Raw genomic sequence first — 22133 nt, forward strand, 5'->3', positions numbered from 1 at the left:
CAAAACAGAATTTCAATGAGCTGATGTAGCGTAATTATTCAATAGATATTGTCTTAATTTGCATTTGAAGGATGATAGTGATAAACAACCTTTGAGTTCAGGGGGGAGGTCGTTCCAGTTTTAATTTGAATTTGCTTCACTACAATGAAAATGTTCACTGCCAAGAATTTTTAGATCTGATGTTATCCAAATACCTTATACCGTTAATAAGAAAACCAACTCGTGTGACTGACACATCATCCACGTTGATAGACAATATTTTTTGTAATAGTATTTCATCTGTATTATCTGGTGTCATAGTATCCGATATATCTGATCATTTCCCGATATACGCAAAGGTTCCTCTCGCGAAAAGTTGTCTTAAGTCTCAAGGATTTACTTTTCGTGATTTTTCTGAAAGAAACATCGATAGACTCAGGGAGAGGTTGTTGACTGCTAACTGGGAAGAAGTTTTTGGTATTGACAATGATGTAGAAACTGCATTTAATGTTTTTTTTTTTTTGGATAAATTTTCACTGCTTTATGATGAAATTATTCCTTTACGACAACCCACCCGTTCTACCAAGCACCAAGAATGCATTGGATCACCAAATCCCTCCTTAAGTCTATCAATCATAAGAATAATTTATTTTGTAAATACAAGAGGAATCCAAATGATAAAACGAAAGGTAAGTATGCTCGTTATCGTAATATTCTTACAACTACTTTGAGACTTGCTAAGAGGAATTATTTCACAAGGCAGTTTGACCTTTACAAAAACGATACCAAGAGCACGTGCAAGGTGATTAATAAAAATCTCAGAGTTAAAGATAAACCAGAACAAGTCAAGGAAATATCCCAGCATGGTATCTTGATCCAAAATCCGATACATGTTGCTAATGCGTTTAATGATTTTTTTGTTGATTTAGGCCCCAATCTTGCTAGTAATATCCCAGTAACAGATAAAAAATTTCATTATTTTTTAACTGACCCAAATCCTCCTTCTGTGTTTTTTACTCCCATCCAAGAATACGAGGTGAGGGATGTAGTTCTTAAGTTAAAAGCAAAAAAGGGTGCTGGATATGATGGTATTACGAATTTTTTACTGAAAAATATTATATCCGCAATATTGTCTCCTTTAACATATATATTGAATTTGTCCCTTGTTACTGGCGTAGTGCCTAGTCAAATGAAAATGGCTAAAGTTGTTCCGGTTTATAAAAAAGGTAATAAACAAGATGTAAGTAATTATCGTCCTATTTCTCTTTTGACGGCGATTTCTAAGATTCTTGAACATTTGATATATTCTCGTGTAATTAAGTTCTTAAATGAATGTAATATTTGTTGTGAGTCTCAATTTGGATTTAGGAAAAAACACTCTACTACTCACGCTGTGCTTGCTTTTATAGATAAAGTAGCCCACGCTATAGACGACTCATCACATACTATTGGTATATTCCTGGACCTGTCCAAGGCCTTTGACACTATCGATCATGGTATTTTGTTATATAAACTCTCACATTATGGGATACGTAGAAAGGCCTTGGACTGGTTCAGGAGCTATTTAACTAACAGGAAACAGTTTGTAAACATCAACGGCTTTAGTTCCAGTCTAAAAACACTATCTTGGGGGTCCCTCAAGGATCCCTTTTAGGCCCACTTTTGTTTATTCTTTATATAAATGACTTTAGAAATTCATCTAATGTTTTATCTTTTCTTCTTTTTGCCGATGATTCTAATATTTTCTTTTCACATCGAGATCCAACAACTCTTTTAGAAGTAGTGAACAGAGAATTAATGTCGGTTCAAATGTGGATTCAAGCAAATAAGTTATCTTTTAATGTAAACAAAACTGTTTATATGTTATTTAGTAACTCTGTTACGCATTTGCCTGGCGATATAAAAATGAACAATGATTGTTTGACTCAAGTTGAATCGTCTAAATTTTTAGGTCTTTATATTGACCATGAATTAACATGGAAATATCATATAGATTATTTGTCTAAGATGCTTTCGAGAAATACTGGGATCTTAAATAAGCTAAAACATTTTTTCCCAAGTATATTCTAAAAAAATTATATTCAATGTTTGTTTTACCCTATCTCAGTTACGGTATACTTGCCTGGGGCAACCAGTGAGCCAAATTACACATTGATAAAATTTTCAAACTACAAAAACGGGCTATTCGTTCAGTTAATTTAGCCGATTTTTATTGTCACACGAATCATTTTTTTTCTTTGAGAACAGACTCCTTAAGGTTGCTGACTTGTTTTTATATAACTTAGGCACATTTATGTTTCAGTTATCAGCCAACGGATTGCCTACGTATTTACCCACATGTTTCAGAAAAACTATGCCGTCCATGCTTACCCAACAAGACAAAGAGATTCATTTCATCTTCCACGTACCCGTACACTCCTTGCTCAAAAAACAATTGTTTTTACCGGACCTAAATTCTGGAATGATCTTCCCACCGACTGAATCAATTGCTGTAGTATGTTTATATTCAAACGAAAATTGAAATCAAAATTAATAAATTAATATAACCTGCCTGATTAGAATTTTTCTTTGATATGTTATCTGCAGTATCCTAATTTAATGTATGATGAATCAACCTGCAGTTTATGAATGTTTACTTCTGGTTTATGCTCCCATTATATAATCACTGCATCCGTACCAGTATTAACATATTGAACTAGTTATGAATTTGATTCTGTGTGTGTATATACATGTGTATCTATATGCTATATATTAACTTTTTTACCCTGTTGTTATTCCTTAGGTTCTTGTTTTCTTTTTCTTTTCTTTTTCATCTCTTTTATTTTCTTTTTCCTTTGTACCTTGATAATTTGGTTTTTTATATAGTTTCGTCATTATTTCTTTGTGTCCTATGATCCACTGAATGCATATCAAATTTACACTGGATGTTTTCTTGGAACCTGCGTTATAGAGAATTGTCTTATGTACATTATATACGCTGACACACTTTCTGTCCATGACCCGATTTATAACATATTTTGTATCTTGCTTGGTTTGTATTCTTTTTAATGTATTTCGATGAAATGTATCTCAAGTGAAATATGAAAATAGATATGCTGAAACTGTTTACTGTGTCTCGAGTGTAAGACCGGTGCAGTTTCAGTTATTCAATATTCAATTCAATTCAGTATTTCGGTCCCGCATACATAATTGTTTAAATCGCGAAAATTGTGCGAGTACGTGGAAGGTGATAAGCGTCCCGTTGGCGGGTGGGATATAATAATTGTGAACTGAGTACAACCCTACTCTTTTGAACATGTGAAGAAAAACATCAGGAAGATCATTCGTGGGGTATTTATACATGAAAACACCTAGATTGTAATCAAACAAATCAATCAATTTCAAAATTTTATTCTTGTGAAAAAAATCATTTGTATGAGATAAATATCCGGCGTTATTGATAATTCTGATGGCGCGTTTTTGAAGAAGGAAAAGCGAATCAAGCAAAAATTTGGACGAATTACCCCATGCTAGAATTCCATAGTTGAGGTAAGGGGAAATCATTGTTGAATATATAATTTGTAATATATGTGTGGGGAAATTATATTTCAGCTTGTTTAAAATTCCAATGTTTCTGGACAAAATTATACTTAAATAGTTAATATGGGTTTTCCAGGATAGATCACTATCAATGTAAAGTCCCAGAAACTTGATACTATCTACCTGGTTTAAATTGATACCATTGATCTTACATAATCAGAATCAGAGTTCAGAGAATTGCTGAACAGCATATAATGCGTCTTATCAATATTTAGTGACAACTTATTTGCGTGGATCCAGGACTGAACAACTTTCAGTTCATTGTTTAACATAATGTATAAGCGTGTTTGAGTTACGATGTGAAAGAAATAAATTTGTGTCATCAGCAAAGCATGAAAGAAAGAATCTGGGACGAATTTTGGAGGTCGTTTATGTACAAGATAAATAATAACGGGCCAATATGGAACCCTGAGGGACACCTCAAGAAGTTGTTTTCAAGAGAGACTCTTATCCATTTACATAAACATATTGCTTTCTATTAGTAAGGTAGTCTTTAAACCAATCTTGAGCTGTCCCATGAATGTCGTAATGGCTTAACTTATAAAGCAAAATATCATGGTCTATCTTATCAAACGCTTTCGAGAAGTCGAGAAAAACACCTATAGTATGGGAAGCGTCGTCTAAAGCATGTGCTACTTTATCAATGAAAGCTAACAAAGCGTGGGTTATGCTATGCTGTTTTCTGAAACCAAACTGAAAATTCGAAAGAATATTGCAGTTGATAAGGAATCTAAGAGTTCTCAGAGTTCTCTTTGAATTCTGTAGTCGTTGCTTTTAGTGGCGGTCAATTTTCAGGAAGGACTAGATATGGCGGGCCTTTTCTTTTTCACAAAAACTCTTTTGTTTTAAAGGTAAGCCTAAACTTACTTATTTAAATATGTTGATCAATATGTTGCTCAGTTTAGAGTCACCTTTCATCATAATGGCCACAACTGGCCCAAAAGACCACATGGGAAAAAAAAAATAGGTCCCAATAAAATAGTGGTCGTTGGTGTATGTCTGAATATGAACTGACTATTATTATACAAATAGTGACATGGTCACGAGTGCAATGGTACGAGATTTCGCACGAGGTGAAAGATAGAGGCGCTCTATTCAACGAGGCGAAGCAGATAATAAGGGGATTACTATTCAAGGTACCAAGTATTAAGTCTATATTTTGTGTTGAAGCATAAACATACTTTTTAACACTACTATACAGGCCCTAGTTCCCCTGTAATGACTCCTGCCCTACTGTTGACTTTCCACTGACCTGGGGGGTGTTTCATAAAGCTGTTCGTAAAGTTACGAATAACTTACGAGCGACTGGTGATCAGTTCTGATGTGCTATACTTATCAGAATTTCCATAATTCAGCACAAGAACTGATCACCAGTCGCTAGTAAGTCGTTCGTAACTTTACGAACAGCTTTATGAAACACCCCCCTGGGAATTCTTCCCCCGCCCCCCTCGCATACCGATCCCCGCGCCGCCCTTTCCACATAACGGGGATTGTCATTCATTCAACAGAATTCACGTCGTCCGTCGTGGCCTCCGACGTGATTGTGACCCGCTGAACCTGAGTGAGCGGTATTGTTGTTCTAGAGATGCCAAGGCTCTACGTGTGCCTGTCAACGCCCCCTCTCTGGTACAGCCTACCACCCGCGAGACCGCCGTGGATCAAGTTGGCATGGTCCCATATCTAGACTTTTGTGTAGTGTTGTTTCAGCTTCTATCATAGCAGACAGCAAAAACTGTCTAACTCCATTCTTGAATACTGGTAAGCTGCACTTGGACCCCCAATGGGAGTCATCTGCTGACAGCTAAAACATGTGTTAGAGTCAGTTTAGATTCTTCATTACTTTTTATTTATTTTTTCCCATTTATTTTTACTGTACGAAAAGATTGCCCAATCGCCAATGAATGGCAATCAAATGGATAAATCCTGTAGGCTGTAAGGCTGTACAATGAACTGTGTCTACCTGTGTGGTGAACATCGTCATTTGATGTGTATCATCTTTGTACGACTACTGTACTAGTAAATGGTAGTGGGCGTGGGCACATCAAGGATTACAGATCATTACCGACCTAGTAATTTAACTCATTTGCCTGACGAAGAAAGCCTGATAATTACAATTTGTGTTGAGCAGTAGGTCGGGTGCCTACATGATGTATCATTGTATGGACATGCTTTTTATCACTCTAGTAGACCATCATAGTAGGGTCTAGATCTAGACTAGTAATAGTAAGTAAAATACAGAGTAATTATTTAGTTTCTTTCACTAACAACATGTACTAAATCTAATAAATTCATTTGTCATATTCGATCAACTTGTCCCTCACACTAATAATTGCATTCCCCCTGCTTTCTGAAAGAAGTTAGGCAAAGTGAAAGTATGTTGAATTTTCTTTATATTTTCTTTATAATTGTTATCCACACATGATGTCATAAACTGAAGTAGTCTCCTTATCCAGTCATTACTCCACCAAAACTTTAAATATTCGTAACTTTTGCATACGTGCACAGCATAGATTGTCCGCTTTTCCATAAACTTTCCCTGATGTGTTCTGATAATTTCCTGCTTTCACCTGTCAATCCACATTGCTTTTTGGGTTTGGGTTTCTTCAACATAAATTCACTCTGCAAAATCTATCAATCATCTCAGAGTACCGTACCACTGCGATGAAGTCATGGTCTTTTGTTAAATAGCTTGGATCGGATTCAGGGTACGAGCATGGTAAGCAACAATAGTGTTCACAGATGCGTGGGCCAGGTGAGATTGTTTAGAACCAGTTTCCATGGCGATGAATGATTCTGACATCACACTTTGGTACTCTTTACCCAGTTCGAGTGTGCGGAGACAGAAGAGATCATGATCCGAACATACGTGGAGGGCTTCCATGATGAGGAAGCAGTCTCCAGGATGCGGTACTCGCCCCTCGGCAACACGGGCATGGACGTTTCTGCTGTAGGATTTGGTAAGATAATTAGTGTAAACACTGTTAGGTGATGATAATTGCACAAAGGTAGTGGTTACTGTAAAAGTAGATAATTATTTTATACCAGTAATTTTTTTGCGCTTTGCTGAGTAAGATGAATTTCACTTGTTTGTAATTCCACTTGTTGTAATTCCACGAAATCAAGACATTATATAGTGGTACATATAACAAGCAAAAACGTTATCATGGTTTTTTTTCACGTTAGTCTCTGGTCATGGGAAATGTGCAAAAATTTCCACTTTTACATTGATAACAAAGAAAAACTCTACTTCTGGTAGATTCCATTGCTTTTGCACCATGCTGTGCATCTTTGGCTCTGTTGAATGCAAATATGTTTAGTGCTGGAAAAAAAAATACCCTCATTGGAATTTTTGTATCGTGTGGTATTAACATATTGATCCTAATAATGGCAGAATTAACTCCAGAAGCTTTAAAAGTTAGTCATCAAAGATATTTTCTAAGAAGCAGTCTACATCGTCAGATGTAAGGTGTTGTTTGGATTGGAAGAGAAAGTCATTTTAGGAAATAAAACATATATAGAAAATCTGCCCAATGTCATTGCCCAACAAAACCTCAAGTTAAGTTAAACAGTTTTTGACATGAATCTCTTGATTTTACACCAATTCACATTCAGGTAAAAGTCTGACATCTGGAGGATACAGTACTTTCCACTGAAGATGATTCATCCCTCTGTGTTGCGGTCATGTAGCAGCATGGAAAAACATCTTATCGAATAGTTGCGATAAATTTTCTGACTTTTTGCCCTAACTGCACGTACAGTTTGTGACGATGAGCTGAGAGATGACAGATATGCTAATAATTCACCTCTTACTTACACACTCTCTGATTTTTCTAACATTTTGTTGTTGTTGTTGTTGTTGATTTTGTTTCTGTCTTGCAGGTGCCTCACCCCTGGGCTTCCCATATTATGGCACAGACGGCCCCTCTGCGGAAAGATGCAGGGCCACGGTAGAGAAGGCACTCTGCAGTGGCATCAATTACATCGACACCGCTCCCTGGTACGGCCAAGGCAAGTCTGAGGAGCGACTGGGCGTGGTAAGTGTTGGGACGCATTTCCCTTCGCTGTTTGCAGATTTATAAAAACAGTGTATAATCTCAAATTATATGCTTCATGGTGTGGTACAGCAAGTGCATACTAGTACAGTGGACTCTCATTATAACAAAGTCCTTGTGACCAGCAATTTTCTTTGGTTATATCAAAATTTCATAATAACTGAACAAATCAACAATAAATAAACATGTTGTGGCCTGCATTTTTACTTCATTGTAACTGGTATTATCTTATATCCGTGTTCATTGTAACGAGAGTGCACTGTATTGAGATAGGTTCGTGTTGTTGGTTTGATGTAGACTAGCCTCAAGATTTCCTGTGAAGATTTTACATCTGAAGAGCTTGCTTGATCCATCTTTTATTGGCAAATAACAATTTTTCTTGGAAATAGGGAGTGGGGAGAATCTAGTCTAGAGCAAATAACATGTAAGATAAAAGAATATCAAGGTATAAATATATCATCCAAGACAACTAAATTTCATCTCTTTGCTCAACCAGATTTCAACTTAGAGTGACAGGGGAAAGAGAATCAAATCCATTCCCTTTCCTCGACAGTTCTGTAACTGCTTCAAATTCACTGCAAGCAGGAATGGACATTACTTCCATGGACTTTTCCTTCTGAAGTCTTTTTACAGTTTAGGATACCATACAACTCCAAACGGATGAGGAATGTTTTATTCGATTTTATCACTCATGTGAAAGGCTATATTGCTGTAATGGAGAAAAAGGAATATTTTTCCAGTCAAGATCCATGAGTCATAGATGCTCTGAAATGTTTAATAAACATACCTCGGTATCTTATATTCAAATCTTTGTGTTTATTCTAGATATCCATAGATTTCTTGATAATGTACTTGTTTATGAAAAAAAAAATGAAAGAATAATCACTTCTGCCTAAACAATGTTCTTCATTCCTTATTTTCTTTTTTGCTCGTCTACTGTTGTAGCAATCTTTTTTGCAATACCAGTTAGCGTAGGATATTAATTCTGCTTTTGCTCCACAAGAATAAGCAGTATAACTTGGTTACCTTAATGAGGAATCATTCTTGCCTCTGTGAAAATTGGCTAAATGTTGCATCCTAATCATGTATTTGTGCAAAGGCACTGAAGGGCATTCCGCGAGAGAGCTACTTCATCGCCACGAAGGTGGGCCGCTACGAGACAAATGTGGAGAAAATGTTCGACTTCACGGCGGAACGCACCGCTCGCAGCGTGGACAAGAGTCTTGCCCGGCTCGGTTTGGACTGCGTCGACATCATCCAGGTTGGTGCATTCCCGATGCGTCGTTTTAAAACCCAGCTAGCTCAGGGATACTGTGGAGTTGGAAGGCTGGCCCGGCTCAGATACTTTTGAGAATCCCCGTAACAAATTGTGTGCAGTGGACTCTCATTATAACGAAGTCCTCGGGACCGGCAGTTTCCCTTTGTTATATCGAAATTTCGTTATAACCGAACAAATAAGCAATAAAAATGCATAGTGTAGATAACGTTATGGCCTGAATTTTTTCTTCGTTGTAACAGGAATTTCGTTATAACTGTGTTCGTTATAACGGGAGTGCACTGTATAGCTTTAGCACATATCCTTGCGAGTGTACACTCACAGCTGAAGAATCTAGACCGGAGTTGACCATTACCAATGAGTGTTCATTTCGATGCTTCTATTTGCTGGTTGGTGCTATTTGTGATTTTCAAATGTGGGCAGCAAATGAATTGGGCCACCATGAATCCCCACCCTATTAGGTCTTTAACCCTTTTTGTGCTTTGAATTTGAAATTGAAATTGAAAATGAAATTGAAAGTGAAATTGAAAATGAAATTGAAATTGAAATTGAAATTGAAATTGAAATTGAAATTGATCAGGTTTATTGCCGTCCAAAAACACACAGACGGGTGAAAAGTCTGAAGACTTATAATTCCTGTTTACAAAATTCAAATTATGAATAAATTCATGAAAATTGTTTGCTGGTTGCCTGGCGTGCAGGTTGGTTTTCTTCACCAGTCGACACAATAGGGAGCTTTAGATTTTTGCGACGCATACATTCAGAGCAAAAAAAAACAAAAACATAAAAGTAGTTCTGCACATGTGCAAATTTGCTCGTAAAAATCAATCTCGCGTCATCTGAGTTTGCACTGTCAGTTCTGGGCTATTTTTGTGTCCACGAGTCCTCGAGTAATTTAGAGCTACTTGACAACACGATGCAGGCCCCCGCCCCCCCCCCCCCCCCCCCAATTATTGGGGAGAAAAAAAGAGAAAAAAAAATAAGAGCATGAAAGTATGCTTAAAATTGCAAGCTGGCAACCCTAAAAATGAAAAATCTCCCTACTGTGGGAGGAGGGATGATTTTTATTTGTTGTTATTAATAATAATAATAATAATTGATATGATTTATATAGAGCCAAATCCACTCTGCAGAGTGCCCTAGGCGAGGAAGGAAGAGAAAGTGAAGGAGATAAAGAATATACAAATTTCAAAATACATGTGATGAGTAATCAAATGGAGGCCATAAACAGGTGAGTTTTTAGACTGTTGTTGTTTCTTCTTCACTTCTTCTAGGCTCATGATGTTGAGTTTGCTCCAAGTCTTGAAGTTGTGCTGGAAGAGACTCTACCAGCGTTGGCGAGGGCAAGGGATGCTGGGAAGGCGAGATTTATCGGTATCACAGGCTACCCCATCAGTACTCTAAGGTGCGTTTTTCATCGTTCTCTCCATTGGCTTCCTGTTGAAAAGTGAATTATTTTCAAAATTGCTCTTCTTGTGTATCATGTGGTTCACTCAACTGCACCCGAGTATCTCCAGAATTCTTTATATTGTTATAACCCTCCTCGCAGACTTCGATCATCCACTTCCTTTTCATTTCAGATACCTAAGGTTAAGCATTCATGGGGAACTCATTCTTTCTCCCACATTGGACCAAAAGATTGGAAAGATATCCCTGTCACTGTTCGCCAGTCATCCTCTGTTGAATCATTTAGAACATTCCTAAAAACATATCTGTTTAATATGTTGTAGGAAACAAAAAAAGTGCAGATGTCACATAATTCCTTTTTTCTCTCTCTCTCTCTTCCTTCTTTCTTTCTTTCTTCTCCTAACCTTAACCTAAAAAAGTGCCATGAGCATCTTTTGATGGACTGTTGCGCTATAAAAGTATACACTATTATTGTAATATCCAGTCCCACAGTTGCTAAAGAGCACTTGCCAAGTTGGTTTTAGTCAAAGTTTGATCCTCTCATCCTCTCCAATCTAAGAATCATAAAAAACCTGCGGTATGATGTTAGTTCGATCTTTTTAGCATAACATAATTTTCATTATTGCTTGTATATCATGAGGCATTATTTAAAAAAAAAAAAATCACTTTCATTAGAGCTCAGTTGTGGTCATATCATTGAAAATTTTAGTTTCAGAATTATTGAATGCCTGTAGATCACTCAATCTATCCCTATATTGTCAACATGTTTAGATGATCAGGATAAGTGTTTCTGAGTGAAATTGCAAAATTTTGTTGTTGTTGTTTTGGTTTTTTTTGTCCCCGCCGAACGAGTTCGAGCAGGGGACTATGAAACGGGCTCCGTACGTGTGTGTGTCCGTGTGTCCGTCCGTCCGTCTGTCCGTCCATCTGTGCGTCCGTGTGTGATCAAAATGTTCAATTTGCTACCTCTCTGTCATTTATGAGCCAATTTTGATTCTGTTTGCTTTATATGATAGCACTACATGGGAGCTTTGACACTTCTACACAGAATTTCAGTTGTGACCTTTGACCTTGACCTTTGACCTATATTGTACATTTTGCTTCAAAATGCTACTCCTTTGCCATTTCTAACCCAATTTCGATTCCGTTTGCTTTGTGTGATGGCACTAGGTGAGGGCTTCAAAACTTCTGCACAGAATTTTGACCTTTCACTTCTTTGACCTTTGACCTTGATTTTTGACCTATATTGTACATTGGCTACAAAATGCTACTCCTTCGCCATTTCTAACCCGATTTCGATTCCGTTTACTTTATGTGATGGCACTAGGTGAGGGCTTCAAAACTTCTACCCAGAATTTTGACCTTTGACTTCTTTGATTTTTGACCTTGATTTTTTACCTATATTGTACATTTTGCTACAAAATGCTACTCCTTCACCATTTCTAACCTGATTTTGATTCCGTTTGCTTTAAGTGATGGCACTAGGTGAGGGCTTCAAAACTTCTACACAGAATTTTGACCTTTGACTTCTTTGACCTTGATTTTTTACCTGCATTGTACATTTTGCTACAAAATGCTACTCCTTCGCCATTTCTAACCCAATTTCACTTCCGTTTGCTTTATGTGATGGCACTAGGTGAGGGCTTCAAAACTTCTGCACAGAATTTTGACCTTTGACTTCTTTGACCTTTGACCTTGATTTTTTACCTATATTGTACATTGGCTACAAAATGCTACTCCTTCGCCATTTCTAACCCAATTTCGATTCTGTTTGCCTTATGTGATGGCACTAGGTGAGGGCTTCAAAACATCTACACAGAGTTTTGACCTTTTACTTCTTTGACCTTTGACCTTGATTTTTTACCTATATTGTACATTTTGCTACTAAATGCTACTTCCGGCGGGGACATATATTACGCTCCGCGTAATTTCTACTTTTCCTTGTTTTTGCTGATTTTGTACAAATTTAAGTTCTTTCACAGAACTTAACATCACATCATCATGTCTGCTTAATTGCAATTTAAATTCCATACATGACTCTGCATCACAAAACCAACTGAAACCAACAAAAAGTCTCCTGACATGGATTTTTTAGTTGAGGGCAGATTCTGAAAGAGTAGACTCTAAGCTTTAAAATGATGTATAACTCAGTTCAAATGGATTCTCCTAACCTATCTAAATAGTTGAAAGAAAGCACACACTCCAGAAAAGTGTGAACTAAGAAAAGAGGCTCTAAAGTACAGGGTCTATTCAAGCGTTTTCAATCTTTACCATCTGTGCTAGCTGTGCGATGAATGGGACAAAAACAGGCTGTAAACCACTGAAGCAACAAGAATGAAGGGATGATTAGATTAAGCTGAAATTGAGCCTGCATTCTGTTCATGATTAATGCAAACTTTCGAAGCAGTAGCATTATCTTTTCAAAAGTTATTATAGTTGAAAGTGAAGAGTTTGCAAAGGATTTTCAAGAAATGGAGAGGGACCTCTAAGACATACTTGATCTAAATACTCTACAAAAAAAAAGGATTGTAGAAAAACTGCTGAAAAAAATGCTTTCCCATTCATTTTATGATCCCGAACTTAAGAATAGTGTAGACGAAGAATGGCTCTTACAGAAAATATGAAAAACTTAAAATTGACTCGGTCGACCCATTTCATCTTTTTTGAGTCATTATGTAAAATCAAGGGATGCGACTTCTTGTTGGTTTTGTGACTCACATATACCAAAAGAATAGATACTGTATATTTTTATATTTCGCGGGGGTTTTATTTTCGCGAATTTCGCGAGTCGGGAGCTATTCGCGAAATTAACAACACGCGAAAATATTACCTTCCAAAATGAATCCCTTGCCTTGATGATACGAACATTTCAGTACTAGTATACCATGTCATGGCTTACCGAACAGACCATACTGGCTAAGCTTGTTTACGTACATATAGCACGTCCACGTCTACTTACGAATACTGTAGAGAGCAAATCCATTATCGCAAGGGGAGCACTCGTCAGAAATCTAGCGCGATGGACTTAACCACTTCAAAAATGTTGAATTCTAACTTACTAGTTCGCAGAGTTTGGTAAGTTTTTTTTCATGCAGTGTATAACTAGTATCATTCTTATTTGCTTGTAAGTTGAAAATTCACACTTTCTTTGCCACTTCATATTTTCTCTGGTCCCCCAATCGCGAATTTAACCACTCGCGAAAATGTGTGACAGCGGCAATTCGCGAAAATTTATGTACGCGAAAATTATAGCGTATACAGTAATCTAAATGCAAAAATATCTTATCAAAATCGACAAACCATTATAAAAACACATAGACCGTATTGAAGTTACAAAGGAAACAGTGAATCCCTACAAGCACCTATACCACAGTATGGGGATACGTCTGTTCTGCCGGCATGGGGAATCCACCTGTGTGAACAGTGCTCCACAACAAAGTCAGGGAAGTCTTAACTCGTTCCATGCCGGAACCTGGTGGCCTGTGTATTAAGTCTTTGGGGATTTAAGAATTCAGTATGGAGTGGATTAATCTTTTCCAGGGAACAGAATGTTGAGATAACCACCTAGATGGTAGGGAGTATGGAGACCTTCAGAGATCAGATAGGATAGAAGTACATGGGATAGAAGAGAGAAGGATTTACAGGAAGGTACAGAATATATGTGCAATATTCAGAATATGCCTTGTATATGACACTGTAAATTCACCCTAAATTAAGTGTGTCATATTCTCCAATTCATCTTGTGTAAACAACTAATTAAAAAAAAAAAAATTCCAAGAAGTTAGTATACAATGAAATCAGTCTTGCAGATAATCCAAAGGGAACCAGATATGGGGTTGTGGGCTGTATCCCCCCCCCCCCCCCCACACACACACACACGCACACATTCTTTTGGCTCTTTTCCTTTTTATCTTGAGGAATGACAATTGAGCAGATAAGAATAGATTCTTCCCATTGAAGTTTCTACATCGCCTAGTACAATCAACACAGATCAATGAGCACAGACAGCATTGGGCCTTTGTGGTTTTTGTATTGGACTCCTCTCTCTCTCTCTCTCATGGGAAAATGTTTGTTTCTTTCCGTATCAGAATGATTAACCCCCGAGGGCAATAACACCCACCCCCCCCCCCCCCCCCCCCCCCCCTCCGGCTAAATACTGGTTAGTGATATTAAAGGTTAGAGTAAAGATTAGCATTAGGTTTAGGTTTAGGTTTAGGGTCTAGATTTTGGGTTAGGGTTAGGGTTAGGATTAGGTTCATGATTAGGATTAGGGTTAGGGTCAGGGGAAGGGTCTGGGGTAATTGCCCAGGGGGTAATTGCCCTAGACTCCGTTTTTCAAATGGGCAAAACATGAGTGTGGCAATCTATATACAGGCTTATGAACATGAAAGACACATTCTCATTCCATTGTGCTCATGAATGCAGCAATAGTACACTTGAACTCAGCATGTTGTTCACATGAACACAGCATGTTATATACGTGAACATGGTATGCTAGAGGGGTAAAGAATGGGGTATGGAAAAGAGCAGTGTGTCAGTGGACTGATTCTTCTTCAATAGTTTAAACACTGGGGAGGGAAGAGCTAAAAAAAGCCCCCCTCAACATTTTTCATGATTTGTGTGTGTGTGTGTGTGTGTGTGTGTGTGTGTGTGTGTGTGTGTGTGTGTTTTCTGTAGCAGAAAAAAGATGTGACGCTGAAATTGCACGACTCTTCTTTCTTTCACATCTATTGCACATTTTAAGGCCTAGTTTGCGCAAATCAGGGGTAAGCTTGCAGAGATATAGCATGTATTTGGGACAAACATCACAAAAAATGGCTCTTTCCAATTATTTTTATGGGTTATATGGGTTATAGGTGTCATCAGAAGAATCTCTTTTTGTATGAATTTCTTTGCATGACATTCCTTTTTGCTATCATAAACTATTAAACTGAGTAATGCAAAAACCAAAGAATTGCAAACAAGGAATTATAAAATCGATTAAACACAAAGAATTGGGAAAGGAAGAGAGAAATAACAAACTTTTTGTAAGTATTCATTCGTTGCTAATATGCATAAGGATTTTACATTTGGATTATGGGCATACAGTATATTGTAAAAACATACACTAAATATCTCCTTTTTTCAACTTACAAGTAGAAAACACCCCCCCCCCCCATCATGCAGCTTCAAAATGTGCCTCCAAAACCCCAGTGTGGTATTGTTATGGATGCAGATGATTGCATAATCCTAAATTAGAGAAGTAGTGTCTTGATGATGGTACAAAGTTGAAGAGAAAAATGAAAAATTAAAGACGAAAAGAAAGATATGACACCAGGGGATTCCCTGCTTGGTAGACAAGATGATGACGTTAGCCTTGAAGAACAGTTCTGCATCAGAAAAACTGCTCATTTCAGCCTTGCTAATGAACACATAACAGCAGCCCTTGAGACCTTCACAGAAAATTTGTATGGACGCGTCTGATAGGATAAACCAGTGGATAGCAATTTTATGTATTCACATGATGTGTACAAGTACTGTACTCTTGTGTCATATGCCCTTGGCTGTTTTGTTGTATTCTGCTTTGTTATGGTGTTTTTTTCTTTTTGTTCATTGGTTTGAATTTGTGTGTGGGTTTTTTTTTTTTCAACTTTCCTATACCATTTGCTTTGCAAAGTATATGATATACAAATCATGTTTTATCCTGGAAACAAATTAGAATTCAGTCACAAATATTGTTCACATTTAAGTTTAGTTTTATCATATAGGCCTAAGCATTCCCCTTTTCCATTGTTTGGTATTATCAATTTATCTGATCTGAACTTCTTATCTGCTCTCCATTTCTCATTCACAAACACTGATTATTCAGGGCTTTTGAGTAATGGCACAGCCACACGAGCTTGCTTTTATGTAGGTCCCGTCATACTTCTCTATGTACAACCTGAACTGTAATTTTGATTTCCACCAGTAATGGCTGTGAATATTATGTTTGTTTATTCTTTTGTTTGTTTATTATTGACAAGGTACTAGAATTTTTGATGTAACATTACGTAAGAAGTATGGAACAAATTGAAACTGAGATTGAAACTATGTCTCTCACAATATTTGCAGGGAAATTGTTGAGCGGAGTAAAGTGAAGATAGACACAGTGCTGTCCTACTGCCATTTAGATCTCAACGATTCATCCCTCCTCCAACATATTTCATTCTTCAAGGTTAGTTTGACCTTAAAAGTACACCTTTTTGTCTGTTTTTGTTTTTGTTTTGTTTTGTTTTTTGTTTTGTTTTGTTTTTTTCATATTCCCATGTCACGAGTGCCAAAAAGAGTAGCCCATCTTCTTTGGGACCATGATTAAAAGCCAGGAACTTAATTATCCCTTGCACTGTTACATCACCATATGTACATTGCTGAAAAAAAAATCTAGAAAAGATTTGAGGTAGAACCCAACGAGACATCATTCCTATTCATCATCATCATCATCATCATCATCATCGTCATCAGATGTTACATTACTCCTTGTGTATTACGTGGACTAACTGTACAAAAAATGGTAATTCAACTTATGGCTTATTCAGTGCTTAAAATAATCTTCTTTTGACAAGTGTCATATATATAGTTTTGGTTTCTGTGTTTCGTGACTTTTTTTGTCTGCTTTTACACCTGCGTGCACTCATTCTTTGCTTTTGTACACACTCCCTATTTATTAAAGTCATTGAAGAAATTCATGAACTTTTCCATTGATGTTCATCATACTTTCCTATGGATGGGGAATATTTCAGGGCGCAAAGAAGTCAGTTGGTCAGATCAGTACTTCACTCAAAATGTCACATTTCATGCCATCATATTGTAGATGTGACATTTGGGTATTCATTCATTTGTTCATTCTATGCACTTTTGATCATTCACATTCTTTTATTCAATCTTTTCTTTCACCTTTTTCCTTCATTAATTCACAAATTCATTGTTTTCCACTCTCAATCTAGTACTGTTTATATCACGGAAAGAAATTGATGAGTTGTCACAATCTGAGCCAAAAATGCACCAATGTGTGGAAGGCTAGTCTCTTAGCCTTTACTCTATTGTAAAACCAGAAATTGCATGAAACTTTCATGAATTTCATAAAGAGCCAAAATTCACAAAAGTAAAATGTATACACAAGTTTTTATCTACACAATGCACATTTATTCACTATACTCTTATTTTCTTCATGGTTGACAATTCATGAAAAGGGCCATCAGCTCCAATTTGCATAAGTTTCATGCTGAGAATAAATGTTGCTGGTTAAACAGTATTGTCGTCTTGGTTTCCTTCATCTCCCCCCCCCCTTCCCCCAACCGTAGGAGAGAGGAATAGGGCTGATATCAGCCTCGCCCCTCTCCATGGGGCTGCTCACCCCCCAGGGCCCCCCTTCCTGGCACCCTGCCTCAGCCGAGGTGAAGGAGACGTGTCTGGCTGCCTCCAGCTACTGTCGTGAGCACTCTTTGGACTTTGCCAAACTTGCCCTGCATTATGCCTTCTCCCATCGGGATGTCTCCACGGTCCTGGTCGGACTGGACCGGTCAGTCCAATCAGTCGTTAGCAAATGTTAGACCCATCAATTCCTAGAAACTTTGCAATTCTGTGATTTGGTGCTGTTAAACTCTGAAACTGTAATTCTTGCTACTCATTGGTACTGTTGCATAGGGTATCTGGAGTGAGAAATTCCCTTTGATTTGAGCCCTTTCTTGTTCATATTATATTTCATTATTTGTTTCTTTTCAAGGATTTAAAAACCTTGTAATTGCTAAATATATAATTGAATCTTAAACTGGAAAACAGCGAAAAAGATTGAAGTTCCCTTTTCTTTCTCAAAATGGCACATTTTTGTGAAGTTCCTTCTGATTTGTTTAGATTTTATTAATTCAAACGCTTTCACATAATCGTTTTTGATGTATGGTGTGCACAGTTAAGATTTGGAATCGCCAATTTAACAATACAAGAATTTACATTGGGACTTGATGGGTGCACTCTTCATATCATATGCGTTTCAATCTAATTGATGCGCTTTACATGGTGAAAATTCTTCATATATTTGATAAATGTCAATCCTAACATTTGAGGCATAAGCTGTATCATAGATTAGAGACATATTTATTGTTAAAATGCTCTACATAGATCGCACAAAAATTTGCAGTACTAAATGGAGATTTTAAGAGAATACCATCAAACATTGTACAAAATTATGTGAGTATTGTATTGAAAGGGTTGCAGGGATTGCTCAGTTCCGGAACAAGATAAATGTCACAAGAGTCTTGATAAAGGATAAAGTATAAACCTAAATAATTAAAAGTCATGTCACTAATGAATGAATGAATGAATGAATGAATGAATGAATGAATGAATGAATGAATGAATGAATGAATGAATGAATGAATGAATGAATGAATGAATGAATGAATGAATGAATGAATGAATGAATGAATGAATGAATGAATGAATGAATGAATGAATGAATTTGTTATCCAATGCAATAACAATCATTGTAAATGTTTATAGTCGTTTCAGTTACATAAAAAAGTGAGAATAATAGGAACCAGAAAATAGCATGAATGCTAGTCAAGTCTGGCGCCTTACAATTTATGCAATTTTAAAGTATAATTATTTCTTAGTTTATTACCGTTCAGTAATGTGTTACGATTACCAACTATCAATAACTTTTGTACTAAAGAAAGGAAAAGATATCTGATTAAATGAGCAGTTTGTGACGTAATGAATCTACTGATGATAATCTGTAATCCATGTATATTAAAAACATAAACAACGTCTATATATAGCAAAAAAATTAGTATTTACATTTAAAAAGGTAAAATATATGCTAACAAAATGTCAGGAGTACATTAACTTTCCAACAAAAGTTCTACGACAGCTTTTCGAAAACTTGACCTTGATGGTTTCTTCCTAATTTTGATTGGTAGGTCATTCCAAAATATTGTACCTGGGTAAGATTAAACACTCTTTTCCCAAGCTCGTCTTTACCTTTGGTATATAAAGATTCTCATCTTCTTTTTTCCTTGTACTATAGCCATGTTGAATTAATGAACAATATTCTGACAGCGAATGTGGCAAATTCTCATTAATAAAGTCATACATAAAACCACAGATAGATAATCTATGCAGTTGATAGACATCAAGTATCTTAATATCCCTGAATAATGGTCTTGACCTTGTCATGTACATACTGAATGTTATCACACGTAGTGCCATTTTTTGAATTAATAATATAGAATTAAGATCAACTTTTTTAGAACAAAACAAAACAAACAAACAAGCAAGTTGAGAGCACAAAAAAGTATACTGTATTATGTAGACTGCATAATGCAGAGTTGTTCTGAAAAACACTGTCACGTTCAATTTTCTTCTTCTTTTCTTTCCTCCACTCATTATCACACAAACAGGCCCGAGTATGTGGAATCAAATTTGAACGTTGCACACAACAAGCTCAGTGATGCAGAGGAGAAGGCCTTATTGCACATCCAGGAAAGGTAGAGATGAAATATATCGCTGACTTTTTAATCGTCAATAATTCATGCTTTTTCACAACATGGACTTCAAATCTTCATTAGTAGTCCGTGAGTATGCATTTGTTGTCCTGCAATGAACTAATAATAATAATACATTTATATAGTGCATTTTCCATAAACATACATGTTCAAATGCTCTTTACCAGTGGATTATTGACATTAACGGAACAAGTGGGTTTTTAGATGTTTTTTGAAGGTGACGAGAGATTGCTGGTTGCGGAGAGTTTTGGGTAGTTGATTCCACAGTTTGGGAGCAGCAGATGAAAATGCTTTATCACCAAGTGTGGCCAGCATTTTGGAGGTGGGATGGTTCAGTGTGATACCATGTGAGGAGTGGAGGGTGTACCAGGATGGATGACGAATGGTTATGAGTTCAGATATTAAAAGTAAGGAGGGGCGAGACCGTGGATACATTTGAAACTAAACCTGAGTTGGAGTATGGAATACACTTACAGCCCTACGTTTCATTGTCAATAACCCAACTGATTTAGAACTAAGCATGCTGATAAGAGGGAATTTTTTGCTACTAACCTTGTGATGCTGAGGACGAGTCCCTTGTATACTTCTCAGGCATGTGTCTATGGGAAATGTGTGTTGTAGCAAAATCAGCCTGTCCTCAACGGATAAAGATGTGTTGACTCCTGCAATGTGATAAATGTGAGCGTGTGTTATATATTTGTATCATGTGTGTTGTTCTTAGGACCCATGAGAATTTCCTTACTGTGATTACTACTGCTACTACTACTACTTCTACTACTACTACTACTACTACTACTACTACTACTACTACTACTACTACTACTACCACTATACAGCTGTGACTATCATGATCATCAGTGGTATATAGTAGTTGTTGATGTTAAGTAGTGGTAATAGTAATAGTAATACTACTAATAGTAGCAGCGGTAGAAGTAGCAGTAGCAGTAGCAGCAGTAGATGTATAGTAGTAGTACAAGTAATAGTAGTAATACTTAGTAATAGTAGTAGTAGTACAGTTGGCATCAAAATTATTCAACCCCTCTTGCATTTTGGACACTCTGGCATAATGAATTACATTATAACTGCAGATTATTACTAAATCATACAAGTGGTGATCAGATAGTTTGTTACAAGTAAGTAGCAGATCAGTAGCCTTTGATTTGCATATAGTTACAAACTTTGATCATTCATGCATAAAGAGATATGGTCCAGTGAGCACATTTATGGTAATTTTTAGTCCTTTTGGTGATCACTGAAGCGTAATGTGAAATGCTTCGTTGAACATGGTTTGTTCACTCAATGTTTGATAGGTGACACAATATAACTGAATTTGATGTAGGATTCTTGATATTTCAATTGGTATTTTTCATTGTACAAAGATATTTAAATGAACTAATTTCTAGTGAAGGTTGCCACCATAGAGTTTGTACAGAGGTTTAGCCGTGATATTAATAATTCAAAGTTTAAGTCATGTCAAAATGAATATAACCCATTGAAATGCTAAGAGTTGTGTATAGAATGGCAAGATATTATTTAAAATTCCATAAAAACAAAACAAATTAATCATGATCATCAGACCATAACGAGTCATGCTTCAGTGATCACAGAAAGGTCTGAAATTACCATAATGTGCTCACTCAGGGGCGGATCCAGGAATTCCGTGAAGAGGGGGCGCGTTTACAAAATTAAAGGGGGGGCGCACGCACCCCCCCCCCCATTTTTTTTTTTTATTTCTTTTGCTTCAACAAAAAATAAAGGGGGGGGGGGCGTGCGCCGGTTGCGGTCTTCCCTGGATCCGCCCCTGTCACTGGACCGTATCTCTTCATGCATGAATGATCAAAGTTTCTAACTATATGCAAATCAAAGACTATTGATCGGGTAAGCATTTGTGATAAACTATCTGTTCACCACTTGTATGATTTACAGTCGTAATATTGTAATGTTATTCAGTTTGCCAGAGTGTCCATAATGCAAGGGGGTTGAATAATTCTGCTGCCAACTGTAGTAGTAGTAGTAGTAGTAGTAGTAGTAGTAGTAGTAGTAGTAGTAGAAGAAGATGCTGTAGTAATACATGTAGTTACTGTAGTAATAGTAGTGTTGTATCCTTGTGAAGAAAAAAACAACAAACATAATCCTTATGTATTCCTAATATATGTTTCCATTTTCTTTGTATAAGGTACTTCCCCTCTGGAGTGAGTCGATCGTGGGAAGGAACGGAGGTTAACAGATACTGGCAGAAGCTCAAGGCGAGGCGTGCACAGCAGTCAGGGGAGCCTGGGGGCGAAACCAGCTGAGTGTTCCACACTCCCAAAATTCCCTCTC

At 36.9% G+C, this 22133-nt stretch overlaps 1 protein-coding gene across 1 annotated transcript; it reads left to right on the forward strand.

Annotated features, from left to right (window-relative positions):
* Positions 1-5184: 5184 nt before the first annotated feature.
* LOC139738006 (uncharacterized) lies at positions 5185-22133 on the forward strand. Its single transcript, XM_071648672.1, has 9 exons — positions 5185-5316; positions 6383-6515; positions 7438-7592; positions 8710-8871; positions 10161-10291; positions 16384-16486; positions 17613-17830; positions 19707-19793; positions 21988-22133. The coding sequence occupies exons 2-9, from the start codon at positions 6410-6412 to the stop codon at positions 22103-22105; spliced, it is 1080 nt and encodes a 359-aa protein (XP_071504773.1). The 5' UTR covers positions 5185-5316; positions 6383-6409; the 3' UTR covers positions 22106-22133.

Source organism: Diadema antillarum, unplaced genomic scaffold, assembly GCF_040938485.1.
Source record: "Diadema antillarum isolate AM-2024a unplaced genomic scaffold, OU_Dant_1.0 seq00000718_RagTag, whole genome shotgun sequence".
Classification (NCBI taxonomy): Eukaryota; Metazoa; Echinodermata; class Echinoidea; order Diadematoida; family Diadematidae; genus Diadema; species Diadema antillarum.